The 14,508-nt window shown below is 42.5% G+C and overlaps 1 protein-coding gene across 1 annotated transcript in view; it reads right to left on the bottom strand.

Moving 5' to 3' along the window:
- The window catches only part of elavl4 (ELAV like neuron-specific RNA binding protein 4), a 62,156-nt gene extending 49,099 nt beyond the window's left edge, over positions 1-13,057 (bottom strand). Inside the window, 1 exon segment of the mRNA XM_034703795.1 lies at positions 12,773-13,057. Coding sequence (XP_034559686.1) covers positions 12,773-12,781 — 9 coding nt within the window. The 5' untranslated portion in view covers positions 12,782-13,057.
- Positions 13,058-14,508: the final 1,451 nt, after the last annotated feature.

Here is a 14,508-nt window from a genome sequence, read left to right as displayed (position 1 = left end):
ATCTCTCTGCTGATAGACACGCTGCCTGGCAGCTACAAAATGGAGCCAGCATGCAACCATCTGACTTGCTAGACTTCGCCTCACCATCTTGCTTCAGATATCATTTGTGATTTCCTTATGCGTCTTATTTATTTATTTTCTATTGTTTGGCTTCTTAATAATGGAAAATATGATGACTAATAAATAGCAGGATGTTGATGTTTCACAACTCAAAATGACATAGAAATTCACAGAAATGTTGTGCTGTTTGTTCCCTTCTTGTCACCATAAAGCAGCCACAAATGATGCCGCTAGACTCACTCTGACACTCCCTCTTTGTACCCCAGAGTGATACTGAACTGGAGTTAGTGATACCGAATTGGAGTTCCTATCAAACCAACTGAGACACAAAGAGATTAATACGACTTTACTATCTGTGTCTTGGCCGGTAAAGTTCTCTGTAATGCTCTCTGCGCTATTGATTTTTATTTTTCTCTCTCCGCTCCCTTTCTTCCTGGCCGTCTCCCTCTCACCATCTTTCCACCTCCACCAGCATCTTCCGAAGCTCTGAAACGTCCTGCAGGTCAGGCGGATGCTGCGCCGGATCAATCAGGGAAAGTAATCTGGGACGCCTCATGCACACACAAGCACGCACAGACACACAGAGACACATCACAGATCCTCACTGACATACACCCTTCCTCTGTTGCACTCTGGCCTGCCTGCCTCCAGTCCCATCGATCTGCATCTACTTTACCAAATGGATTCTTCTCTTCCTCTATCTTCCTCCACTTCTTTTCTCTCTGTGTGACACGGAATAATAAATGTTCCAGACAGTGCAAGACGTGTACGTAAGCAATTTTTCATTTAACTTTGGCTTGACTCATACCCCTCTCTTCTTTTGCTTTTGTGATGCTTCAGTCTTTCAAGGAGATCGATGCAGTTTTTTTCCACACACTTCCTCACAGCCCCTGAGTAATCTACACGCATATGTTAGGTCAAAGGTCAGGAGGTGACAGAAAACAGTCTATTCCCCAGGGCTATGACAGACAGGATGAATACACTTAACTCATTCATATTTCACGGAGAATTTTGTCAAATGTTCTTGTTTTTGAATGTTTCATATCTGAAGTAATCTTCAGTTTCACTTCTTTCTGAGGGCTTAAAAAGTAAAGTACAACAAAAGTTTTCCTTTTTTTGCATTTAAATGTCCATGACTAAAGTGACCTGTTCTCCTCTTTACAGATTTACTCAGCTTAATTACTTGTATCCAAAAACTTTCACAAAAACTATTTCATGCTACTTTGTGGGCAGTCAAAAGACAAAATATCCTTCAAGGACAACGATTTCAGACCTGCAGTGCTCCTTACATGCACAGCCACTTTCTTCCTCTCACACACACTCACAGACTTACAAATTACACACTCACACACACATATACCACAGTCTCCTTTCGCTCAGCCAAACTGTAGGCGGAACTGAAGCCATTTGTCCACTGGCTGAATCCCAACTCTGCACCAACGCATGCAGAAAATTGGTGAGCATCTTGACTCTGGAGATGACACTTCAATTTGTGCAGCTCCAGTGACTGGTGCTCTGCAGTTCCTCCCTTGTGGGGGTGTGAGATCAGCTGGACACCTGCCTGGCTGTTTTGGCTGAAGCCTGGAGCACGGGGACTGAGCCTTGGAAGTGAAGGCCTGGCCTTGCCTGTCAGCCTGAAGTCCCTGTCCCTCAGCCCTAAACCTTGCCTCGCCTCTTAGGTCCTCATCACAGTTCCTCTTGTTTCACTCCTGCGCCAGGAACCGTCCCTCGTTTGATGCCCTGACCCCTATTTCTCTGTCCAATCCTCGGCCGAAAGTCAAAGCAGCACCATCATCCCAACAGCAGTCTCCTCTTGAACAGCATCAAATCCCAATCAACACCTTTGCCAGTCTTTATTTCTGTTCCTGTTATTCCTGCTGTCTTTAGCCATTGCTACAGCAAACATCCCTGCTCTCAGCTCACACACAACAGCAAGCTGTCTCAGCTGTGCATCGCTGTCTGTCCTGCTGTAATCTCTCGGTGTGACGGATGGGACTGATCACTGTCGAGGCCCTCGGCTAGACATTTTGCTGGATTAAAGAGGCTAAATCACCGTCTCATCCTCTACATGGGATTGTCTGCTTAATTAAATGTCATTAATGTGGTTAAAGGTTTTAGTGGAGATGATATCTATCTAGCATGTAGGGGGTATTCAGTAAGAATTAACTTGTTTCTTTGGCTGGTAAGCACAGAGTAAGGGGAGAGGGACAAAAACCTAGCAGGAGAGATAGTGTCACGTCACATCATGCCTGTCATTTAACATGATACCAAAGGTGATCCTTTCTCTTCCACTTTCTCTCTCAGCCTCCCTCTATTACAACACAAAAATACGTTTTCCCATAACTTTATGTAGATGTAACTTAGTAACTTTTACTTACTGTGACTGTTCTTAGAATAAACATACCTAGAGGTGACGATGCAACCATATTTGCAATACTCTGGATTGCATTTCAGGAAACAGCTTGTGCTCATTTTCATGTCAGGCTTGAGTTGCTTTTAGCTGGGCTGGGATGGAGGATAGAGGACACAGGACAGACAGCGAGGCAAGGAGAGCAGGCAGGCTGATACATCTGAGTCAGCACCATGTGTCATGACGCGAGGACACCACCTCCACAAGTAGCTGGCAGGTAAAAGCGGCCGTGCACCTGTGCCAGCAACCAGCCATTTTAGCGTGGCTGTCTCCTATCTTTAGCAAAATACACTCAAACCCACCGGCAGGTACATCAACAAACATATGCAAACATCCACAAACACACACACAGATTCACATAACTCAACTATGCAACTGTATACTGTAACTGTGCCCACCTGCATGTATTAGGTCAGAAAAAGGAAAGTCTGCAGCGCTATGCTATTTCAACCCCTGAGAAAACAACTGTTTATTCCTTGCTTGCACAAACTGAGAAGTATGTGTGTAATATGGATAGAAAAAAACTCAAAGAAGTTTAACTGGCTGAAAGAACTTCCCCAAAAGTGCTCTATGATTATTTTCCTTGAGGAACAAAATAAGAAACTTATGAAATCCACTGACAGAACTCATTTTTTTCTTGTATAATTCACAGAAGTTCTAATTAAAACTGGTTTGAGGCAGGAAGTGGTAATATTGGCTTTGTTGAACAGGTATTTAAAAAGCTCTAAACAGCCTGCAGGAATACGATAAGAACTAAAAAACCTACAGCACAGCACTTACACTGAGAACAAGGCAGAGAGGAGAAGCAGAGCCAGAGCACTTCCTAATCTAATCACTGTTTCCCCCATCAGCTGCATCTCAGACACAGCATGCTCGTATATGTGTGTGTGTGTGTGTGTGTGTGTGTGTTTGTGAGAGTGTGTGAGTGAGTGTGTCTGCCTTGCAGCAAAGAGATAGAGCTAAATCACATAGACACTAACCGACAGTTGTACTCCAGAATTCATTCCACAGCCTTGGGTTCTGTGTGAGGGTGTGGCTGACTGTATGTGTGTTCTTGTGTGTGAGTGTGTGTGTGTGGCTGGCTAATCTGGTTATTGATTCAGCACTGGACTGGAGCTCATATAATCAAATAGCTGCGAGGGGAAAGGACAGCTGTCCGTCATCTGTCTTAATGAACATACAATTTGATGGAGGCAATGAAGAACTGGAGAGAAGAGGTTACTACATCCCTGACAGACAGACGAGCTAAAATGTTTTTATCGTCAGGCAAATCTCTTGGCAACCCTCTTTATCTGCTGAGTGGCATGATGAATTATCAAATGATTTCAATCCTGTTTTCACACGTCATATGCCTGGTGTAGTTACGTGCTCGGTGGCATTTGAATATTCAGCCACATCCCCTTTCTGAATACGCTGTAATTGAAAACTCAAACATTTCAATCACTTTAGAAATGCTTTAAATTTGCTTTCTGCTGGTGATTACACAATCAATTTAGAGTTTGACTTGATAATTTATAGTGAGCCCATCTTCTCTGAAAATCTAATCTCAGTGCAACTCGATGTGAGAGTGGTGCAATTTAGAAATGGCTTCTGCTGCAGCAGGAAGTGAGGAGAGGGAGACACAAAAGCCTGAATGTATACCAGCACGGTTAACAGCCGAGGCCCACGGCACACCAGCTAAACCATTAAGTGTGGCGTGCATTCAAACGAGCAGATTAATCCCCCCTACTGTCGTACAGTGCCGAGTAATTGAAAATGCCCACAGGAGACTATCTTTGCTCATACATTGTGTGCATGTGCCGGGGATACGACGTATAGAAGGCGGTGGCTGATTGCCATAGAAAACTCTGCAACAGCGTTTATTCTGACAGCGTGTGCTGAAGAGCCGAGTAGCTGTGAGATAGCACACATCTATCTCTTTACTGTTCCTATTTTCTTATTCCTCTTTTCTCTCTCGGACATTTTCCTCACTTTACCTCCCCAATACCAACCTGACAGGGACGCTTTATGCCTGCTGCTGACATTTATCAGTCTTGATAAGCATCTGGTATCACAGTCCCTCCAAATCCATCTAGTTTTATGATGTAGGAAGGACTGCAATTCTGTCGATTCAAAGGGACTACTGCGAGGATCCATATTCCTGTTGGGACAAATAACTCCTTTATCAGAATTACTATCTAAAACTGTCGCCTAATAACTGCTGTTGACGCAAGCTGACTTTCCATCTCTGGTCTCATATGTGCTACAACAAACAGACAAATTTAGAACCATGAACAAACAGAGCTACCCACTGTGATATTAAGACAACAGTACTGGCTGATACCATACTACACACAAAGAAACATTGGTGGTAGAACAAGGATTGCTTACATTTTGCAAGCTTCAACTATTGTAACACTCCCTGCTAATACCACACTTCTGTTATTTATAAGCATCACATGTTGTACAAGCTAAAAGAAGACTTATAAGGGGTGAATAATTGATTTGTCCTGCCCAAGCGGCCACCTCCGGTCTATAAATATGAGTCCAATGCGGAAGTGCAAAAAACTGCAGGCTCCAGAAGTACCACATACACACCAATTAAAAACAGCCGATCTTTACAGCAGAAATGAACATGTTTACAGCCTGGTACAAAAGACGAGTGTAGTCTGGATAGCTAATTTCTCGATTGGCACACACTGTACAGGGGGTGAATTTTTTTCAAACGCAGATTTTTTTTTCAAATCTTCAATTTTGAAGATATTGAGAGGCACAGCTGACTTGATTGACAGGTGGGAACACTGTAGCTGTTGGCTAGGAGGCTCAAAGCCCGCCTCTTTACGTCACAATTGCTCAACAGCAGCAACATGGCTCCCGTCGACGATTGGCCTTAAAACAGCGCTTCAGAAACAGATGGGTGACGTCATGGATACTACGTCCATATTTTATACAGTCTATGATCCTGCCATAACTACAGGCCAGCTTGAACATCTTCATTTCTAAAGGCTTCCCAGGCCCAGATCGTTGGATATTGTGCAATTTCTGGTTTCCAAAGTTGGAAAAAAAAGCTTTTAGGCAGTTTGGTCCTTTGCATTGGACAATCTAGGGACTGATTTCAAATACACAATAATGAGTTAGCCGGGTTGTTTTGAAATGGTAGGTGAAATCTCTTGAATCATGGCTTTGAGCATGCAAAGGTTTTTGCTGACCATTTTAATACTTTTTATGTCCACTGTATAAGTGTAGTTGATTTTTTTAAACTTTGCATTGCTGCCAGTATTGGCAAGGTCTTCCCTGGAATAGAGATCTGTAAACTCAATGGGAGTAACCTGCTTAAATAAAATGAACATGGTATGGGATCAAGGCTTTACTCACACATATTGGAACTGCATTTAGACAGCACCAGAGGCTGATACTGAGATAAAAAAAAACCTCAATGACTAAAAACAAAAAATGGTCAGGTATAATCTTCCTCTTCCTGTATTAGCTCTAATAATTCATAAAGAGATAGCTTTTCCCTTTAGATGAAGTCTGTCAGCTTCCATGGTGGGATCTTTACTACTATCACTGACTACAACTGACTTGCAGATGGACGTTCCATATCCCTTCCCCTGCCTCTGTGGTATTTTCCTGTATATCTCAAAGAGCAGCTTCAGCCTTTTTCACCCCTTTGCTGGTGTTGCAATTGATGAGAAAAGGCAGGCTGGAAGCTGTCGTGTGGGATGCTGTGTTTGTGGGCTCTAATGTGTCTATTACCAACCACAATGGTGCCATTTTGTAGCATGTTCAGTTGCATGTTCAATCTATTATTCATCTGGCTACAGAAATATATAAATGTTTAATATGTCAGAGGCGGTGAGGCCTGTCGAAAGCGTGACCTTGAAACGTCCTTTAAACATCACACAGCAACAGCACAGGGGCCAGTTAAGCTTGCCGAAGCCAAACAACAGGCAACATGCACACACACACACTCTCTCTCTCTCTCTCTCTCTCTCTCTCTCTCTCTCTCTCTCTCTCTCTCTCTCGCACACACACACACACACACACACACACACACACACACAGCCTGTCTGCCTGCTGATGCTTTCCGCTGCTTTCTGTTCCCCTTTTTTCCTGGGATGCAAAATGCAGATGAGACGAGTCAGCCGCTTGTGCAAAGTCTCCGGAGAAACTGCCACTCAAATCCAAACATCTGTACGAAATACCAAAACACACACACAGTACAGTGGAGGATGAGAGTAAGAGAGGGAGGAAGGAAAAGAGAGAGAGAGGAATGAGAAAGAATGAGCAGTAAAGTAGCTAAGAAAGCCAGTGTTCGTCTCTCCTTCTGTAGCTTTGACTGAACAAAGAGCTATATACACATGAATACCTCTCTCCTCCCACTGTATTTTCCATCGGGATATTTATTCTGAAAAGCAGCGATGCACAACAAGGGCTCGGTCCTGTGTTTGCTAGTGGGCTGAGGCGCTAACACTCCCCAGCTGATTATGTGTCTGTCTGTAGCAGTTTGAGCTGCTGCCAAAGGAATTAGGTTTAGTATTTGTGAATGCTGCTCCCCTCACAGCAGAATGCCTTGCCATGCCTCTCAGATTTCTAGCTTTTTTTTAAAAAAAGAAGGAAAAAAAAACATTTTAATTAATGAAGGAAATCGCTGTGGAAGCCTATTAAATTTTCAACGTGACCGTTTTGTGAGTCTTCATGTGTGTTTAGGCTTCACACAAAAGGAATATTTAAAAACCAAAGCGTGCTAATTGGGACAGAGATTGTTACAGCGGCTACTTATTCAAACAGGCTTTTGGCTCATTAACTGCTTCCATCCAGCTTTTGTTTAAAGGGAAGTGGAAGAGACATCTGAAGACAATAAAATATTTACAATATTTGTATTGACACTTCACCACCGAAATGCTGATCGACAGCATACTGTGCTGACGCAAATATGCCAAAAGCAACCTCTTACTCTGAGTGTAAGGTCAAGCAAATAACTCTGTTTCTACTGCTGTATTTTAGTAGAGTCAAGTCGCACAAAAATCAAATCTTTACTTTCTTATAACTTTTATATTTCTAACCTAGAGCTTACAAATCCGTTTCACTATAGAGGCTGTTTCTTGTTCAGGGTTATGGAGTATATCCATATTTGCATGGGGATCACAACTGTTGCTATCACTAATGTATTTACACAGGTGTAACACTTTTTTAAAATAAGTCACACTTTACATGCTGGGTTAACACACTGCTCTGAAAGGGATAGAGTTGCCCTCTTACATATGGAGTGAGTAACTAAACAACTTCAGTTCTTGGGGTATTTATCTAACAAGTGTCCAATAGAAACAAAAGAAAAACTTTTTGTTGGATGTGCTGGAATGCTCAAAGAGATTCATTCATTCAAATAAAATGCAACTATGATATGTTTGACTCACATTTCTTGCTAATAAATCACTGTGCCTTGTATAAAAATACATAACCCTTATTACAATCTTGGGTTAAAGCAGTGTTGTTTTCGTCAACGATGACAAAATTATTTTGTTGACGCCCCTTTTTTTCATGACAATAACGAGACAATGAAGTATATATGATGAAGTAGGGCATCAATTCATGAAAAAAAATATTAGTTGAAATATGGAGATAAAAAGGTTTCTGCCCAACAGCAATGAAGTACAACATAGCAGCATTGCATCTCCATCTTTGGGAAAGTCTAGGCTTGAGCTATCAATCTGGTAAGGAATCTGGTTATTATGCAAAAGTGTTAAGAATAACTGTTGTTTAATGAATTGCAACACCTGATAAAACCTGTCAACCTTGATTCCAATTTCCAGTAATTCATTTGTTAAAAGACTAACCCTTTTTTTTTTTAACTAAAAATGACTGAAACTGACTAAAACTAGACTTAAACGTTTTAGATTTTTCGTCGACTAAAACTGGACTAAAACTATCACATAAAGAAATGACTAAAATGTGACTTAAACTAATAAGCATTTTCGTCCAAAAGACTAAGACTAAGACAAAGATAGCTGCCAAGAACAACACTGGGTTAAAGTCTATATTGTAAACACCTAATTACAGCTGACCCTCCAACTGATCTATTTGTCTATGTCTTACTGAGGACTGTCATTTACCTAACACTGGAAAAGAAACATTTATGATATAATACACACAGCAGACACACATTGACACACAAGCACAGTAACAATTAACTGTATGTTTATCCATATGCATATCAATTAACAACTACATGCATGAACTATGTTACGATTACAAGAACACAAACACTCTAAGTGACTGTTGTGACATTTCACTGCTCTGTGGGTAATTAGTGTGGATGTAAAAACTGCAAGGCAACCACTGAATGTGAAAAACGGATTACACTACATGTCTATGCTCATAAGAATAAGAATACCAGGGCCTTCAGCTTAGCTACTTTTTATCTTTTGTCCACACTGTGAAGACTGTTTTAAGAGTTTAACAAAAAAAAACTGTACTCTATATAAAAATAAAGAATCCCCAGAGGGCCACATGTAGAGAGCCAAACACACATGTTCTCCACCTGAATGTATTTCTGCTGCTCAGTAAAACAATCACAAGCTATCAAATTAGCTATGCACCATTTTGAAAACTTGCTCAACAAGCAAATAAGCACAGTGAGCCCAGGAGAAAAAACCTGAAGGAAGAACTAACAGGGAGCTTAGATTGTGTTACTCGGTGATGAATATCTCAGTAGAGCTCTGGTCTTGGTGGTCTGTCTTAGTTTGTTGGCAGATAGTTTATTACAAGAGGTTTGAAAATGGTCAATAGATGAGTTATTTTTAAGTGATTTGGTCTAAATTTTGTACGATAAGAGTACATTCAAAATAAAAAAGGAGAAGAACAAAGACTGCTTTATATTTAAAAACTTCTACTGTTACTATTTATATTAACTTTTTTCATAACAATGAAAAATTCAACAGGTATTATCAGTATATCTGATATGCAGTAAACCACCAAAATCAATTCTTGTGCACAGGAACACACACTAAAGTAAGCTTAAGAGCCAATTAGTTCAGTGTCTGACCCTCCATTCTCTCTCGCTCTTTCTTTGTCTCTCTCCTTTATCTCTCCCCCGTAATCTACACACTTAAACACACAGAGCTGATCACACAGACATTCACAAGACAGCATAAGCTATCACTTCATTTAAATGACCGTCTTCAGAATGTGTAACTTTTTATTTTTAATTGGCAGCATGTTCGTTCATGATTTTTGACTAGGTGTATATGAAACATTTTTTATTTCCCACTCATGGCCTACGTATGCAAGCAGTCATTCCCCATCCTATGTTCCCCTGATCTTTAGCTGCATTAAAATCACTGAGCACACACTTAGCCAATGCTCTGTGGATAATAAATTCTTCACACACCCCACCCTATTAGCATTGATGTGTAACCTTGGAGCCTGTGGTGTTCTGCCTGAGGGTAATACAGCCACTGTATGTTTGTGTCTATCTCTGTGCATGTGAGTGTGTGTGTGTATGTGCGAAATGATGGCCTGTCTCTGGCTGAGGTGCCCCACTGGTTCCCATCAGGAGGTTCCACGGTGCACACACTCATATCTAATACCTCCAATGCTGTTTAAGATTCAACTTTTCCCCCCCTCTCTCTCTCACTGTTCCTTCTTCTTGCGTGCCTGCTCTTCCCCCTCTTTTCTTCATAATAATATGAGCCCAAATACAATTAACATACACTCTCTTTCTGCGCTAATATCTTACATGCTTCTCTCCTCCATCATTTTTGTATACATGCTTAACTGCTAGTGTCCAGCTAAACAGCATTCTAGCGGTGTCACCGGACAGGGGGAGTTGCCTTCCATTCAATTAGCATTTTGATAACGTCCAGTGGAAAAAGGCCAACGCGCAAACAATCAAACATTTGCTTGCTGCCAAATGAATAATGCTTGCAGAGTTCTTCATGCAAAATGAAAGTGAGTCAGTCCACTTGGGGGGTCGTGACAGAACCATTTTGAAAGCAGATCGATGCCTTGAGAATGCAAAACAATGGTATTGACTCTGTAGTCAGGATGGTGACGCAGTATCTGCAATGAAATGAAACTATGTCTTCTATGACAGGTGTGAGGATGAAGGAAGGAAGAGATATGGCTGCCAGTTCTACTAGTTAACCTCTAACTCTGTCGCTTTGATGTAATGGATGAATACATGCAGCATTGAAGTGAGTCTCAGGAAGTTGAGCAAAGCAGAAGACTTGGATAGCTTATAATGACTGCGCATGAGGACATTGCTTTACACTGCAAACATAACTTAGAAAACACATTCATATTTACACACAAACACACACTAAGAATCAAATGCATTTCAACTTAAAGAATGCACAGCGTCACAATATATTGCAGTCCAAGCATATGTGTATGTCCAACACACCTACCCTCTCTTTCCCAGCTCTGGCACAACACATGGACAACACAAACTCACCCTGTGTACACAAGCAGCATGACGGATAACATGTCTACACATATAATTAACAAGGACTGCTTTGCATACATGAATATAAAAAACCAACAGAGTCCATTTTAGCAACCATCTTTCATTCAGCACTAACAATGTACCTTACACCTCTGCTGCAGTACTATACGCAGGTAAATATTTCACAGTGGTGCAAAGGCAGGAAAAAGGGGGGGACAACTACAGCCCTGACTTCAACATAAAATGGGTGCTGTTCCCTGATTTAACCCTTCCCTCCCTAAGGTCCTCTCCCCGTCTTTGCTCACCTCCATGCCTACCTCTACACCTCTACTACTACCACGATACCTTGCTCCCTCCCATTTCTAATCCTGCCCACAATCCTCGCCGGTCTACAATAACCCCCTGCTGTATCCTCCTTCCCTGTGTGAAGAAACTTCGCATTCTGCAAGGCAAATAGTTCGATACTACCACTGCATTGCCTGTGCTTTAAGAATATAAAACACGCTGAGCGTTGTTCATGTTGTGTTTACAACCACAACCTGCTACAGTCGCTAAAGGATGCAAAGGAATTACATTATGGTTAAAAATGAAGAGGAGTTAAATGAAGGCTGTCTGTCTTACCATCTTAAACCCATTCCACTCCATTTGGGAGACGCCGGCCGTTGTCTCACGCTCTCTCTCTCTCTCCTCACACAACAGCTACAACAACGCCTCAGCAAAGAAAAATCCCCTGCTCTCTTCCTGTCTCACACTGTCTCCTCGTTTTCCCTTCTCTGTCTCTCTTCTTCCTGCCTTGTTTCAGCCTCAGTCTTCGCAGCATGCAGGGAGAAGCATACTACAGGCGTACAGAGCGAGCATCGCCTTCGTCTACAGATGCTGAGAGGAGAATGGTGAGGCTGGATGAGAGAGTGCTGGGCTGCAGCAAGCCTCCCTCCCTTCCTCCCCTCTGCTCCCACCCCCCCCTCCCTCCTTCCTCTCCACAGCCACCCGCCCAGTCTCCTGCTCAGCTGGAAGGTCAGATCCCGCCCACTCCCCCCCTCCTCACCTCTCTTTTGGAGTCTGTGGTTGGCTTCTTGTCTTGCCTGTCAGCCCCCAGCCTCACCTCCCTCTCCCTCAGTGTTAACACCTTCGCTCTCTTGCTGGCGCGGAGCCCTCCTCGGCACACGCCAGCCTCAGCCCGGTTTGGCAGAGAAAAGGCTTTCTGAATCCCAGCAAAGCAATCAATCGCTGCTGAGGTCTGTGCTTGAGTGAGCCGGGCAGAGCAGCGCACAGCACAGCTCGAGGAGAGTGATTGCAGCCTCAGGCACTATGGTAATAGGATGCCTGTGCAGCACTGTGTATATAAATTAGCTATTACTGGGTGCATGTTAAATCCCCTGTACATTTACATGGCTGTGTATACAGACTCATTCTGTCTGTTTCCCTTACAATGTACAATACACACTTTTACACATACATACACACACACATTCCTACAGGGCTGATTTCAGCTGTTGCCTTGAATAATAAAGGGATATTTGAAGAAGAGAAGATACAATTTTTACATTTTATAGATGTAATTAACAGCATTTGTCCAAAAATGTACTGTTTAAAAAAATTATGACAGGCTAATTGGTTGAGTTTCAAAATAATATCCACGCACCTGTTCATACAGGTGCAGCCAATGAATGAGATATGGGTTATTCTTAAAGGGAACACATTTCACAACAAGCGGCTGATAACATGGAGGAATGTGAGCAAAGCAAACAACTTCGACGCTACCTGTCTGCCTTCTGCAGTACGCTTTACAGTTCAATCATGGAGGGAAGGAAGTAATGCGGGCACAATAAAGGAGCAAACATACGATAGAAAACCCGCACCCCACGAGATCTACTCACCATGACCATTCTCGTGTCAGGCTTTTGCAACGCACGGTATCAGTCTCGATAGACAAACTAAAGAAAGTCGGTGAAGTGAGAGTCGGATGGAGTAGCGGCAGCGTGCTGAGGAGGATGAATGAACCTCCGTGGTGCTGTAGTGAGTGAAGCGGAGCCAAAAAACAAACAGAGCGCACCCGTGGGTGGGGACGACCAGCCTGCAGCTCTGCCCCGCACGAGAGGAGAAGAAAACACTCTTGTCCAGTCGGAAACTAAAGCAAAACACCGACGAACATCCACTCACAGATTCACTGAAAACGCCCCTCTTCTTCATTTCCCCCAAAAGCCGTGCAAGGCATGTCCACTCGCCTCGTGCGGGGTCTCCCATTGGCTGGGGAGGTGTCGAAGGGGCGGTGCGTCCGCGGATGAGAGAGGAGGAGGCTGGCTTGTGTGGTCCAACATAAAGGGAGTGGGGAGGTATCATACGGTAGCAAAGGTGACTTTATGGTCGTGACGACACATATTTGTTATCCCTCACCTGGATATTAATGATTATGCATGCAGTCCATACTGTGACTCGTGCACGCTTAACTGCCTTTATACCTGTATATGTCTCTACAACGTGCTGGGGAATCACAGGAGCACATTCAGCGCAAGACTGATCCCCCCTAAATGCACCACAGAACGCCACAGGAAGTCATTCCTGCCTGTGGCCATCAGATTGTACAACTCCTCCCGCTAATGAATGAACTATATTCTGTACTCTGTGCAATACACTGTGGATTATCCCTGCCACTTCAACATCCTGTATACAATACCTTCATTCCCAGTGCTTTTGTACATAGCGAACTGTAACTATTTTTGCGTTTCTGTATATACTTATTATTAATCCAAATTATATTATTCCATTTGTATATCTTATTTTATTCCTTCTTTCTATTAATATTTTGACTTTTTCATACAGTGTATAAGAGCATTCTGTAACAACTGAATTTCCCCCGGGATAAATAAAGTATTTCTTATTCTGATTCTGATTCATTTGCCATTAAGTTCCTGTAGAAAACGGGTTATGTGCATTTTTGCAGCATTGTTTTAGTGTACTTCCTGTTGGTAAGCCATACGTCGTCTCTTTTTCTGTGCTGGAAAACATAAGCAACGTTTCTCTGTTTTTTTCTGAACATAAGACACATTGATGCTTCTTATGGGTCCTCAAATCACATCACCTAACACGCTCTGTTTAAAGGGGTCACTATTTCTTGTAATGTGTCAACAGCTGTATGCACCATAAGTAAAATGCAGGTTTGGTGTTTTGAGAAATTATAACAGACTGTTTTTTTTCAAATGCTACCATCAGTAATTATTCCTTATCATCTTGTTTTCACCCCTATTTATCTATTCTATTCTACAGAGAACATGTTTATGCCCAGTAGCAGACCTGCCTTAAGTGCGTTTTACACACTGGACCCTATCTCTTTCAGACAAGAAGAGGGAGCTCTTGCTTCCTTAAACACAGTCACCTGGCACAAAGAAATACACAGACGTATGTTCACACCTATACATTCTCAAACACACACACGCACACACACACACACACACACGCACTTGCACACGCACACGTACGCACGCACGCACGTATGCACGCACGCTCACTCAATCACACACTCACACACACACACATACACACACACACACAGATACACGGATACACGGTTGCCACACACTAATCTCAATAAGCACAAATGAGCATATTTAGGTGC

The sequence above is a fragment of the Notolabrus celidotus genome, chromosome 2, assembly GCF_009762535.1.
Source record: "Notolabrus celidotus isolate fNotCel1 chromosome 2, fNotCel1.pri, whole genome shotgun sequence".
NCBI classification, from domain to species: Eukaryota; Metazoa; Chordata; class Actinopteri; order Labriformes; family Labridae; genus Notolabrus; species Notolabrus celidotus.
Note: the sequence above shows the minus strand (reverse complement) of the source record. Positions and strands in the feature narration are given on the sequence as shown.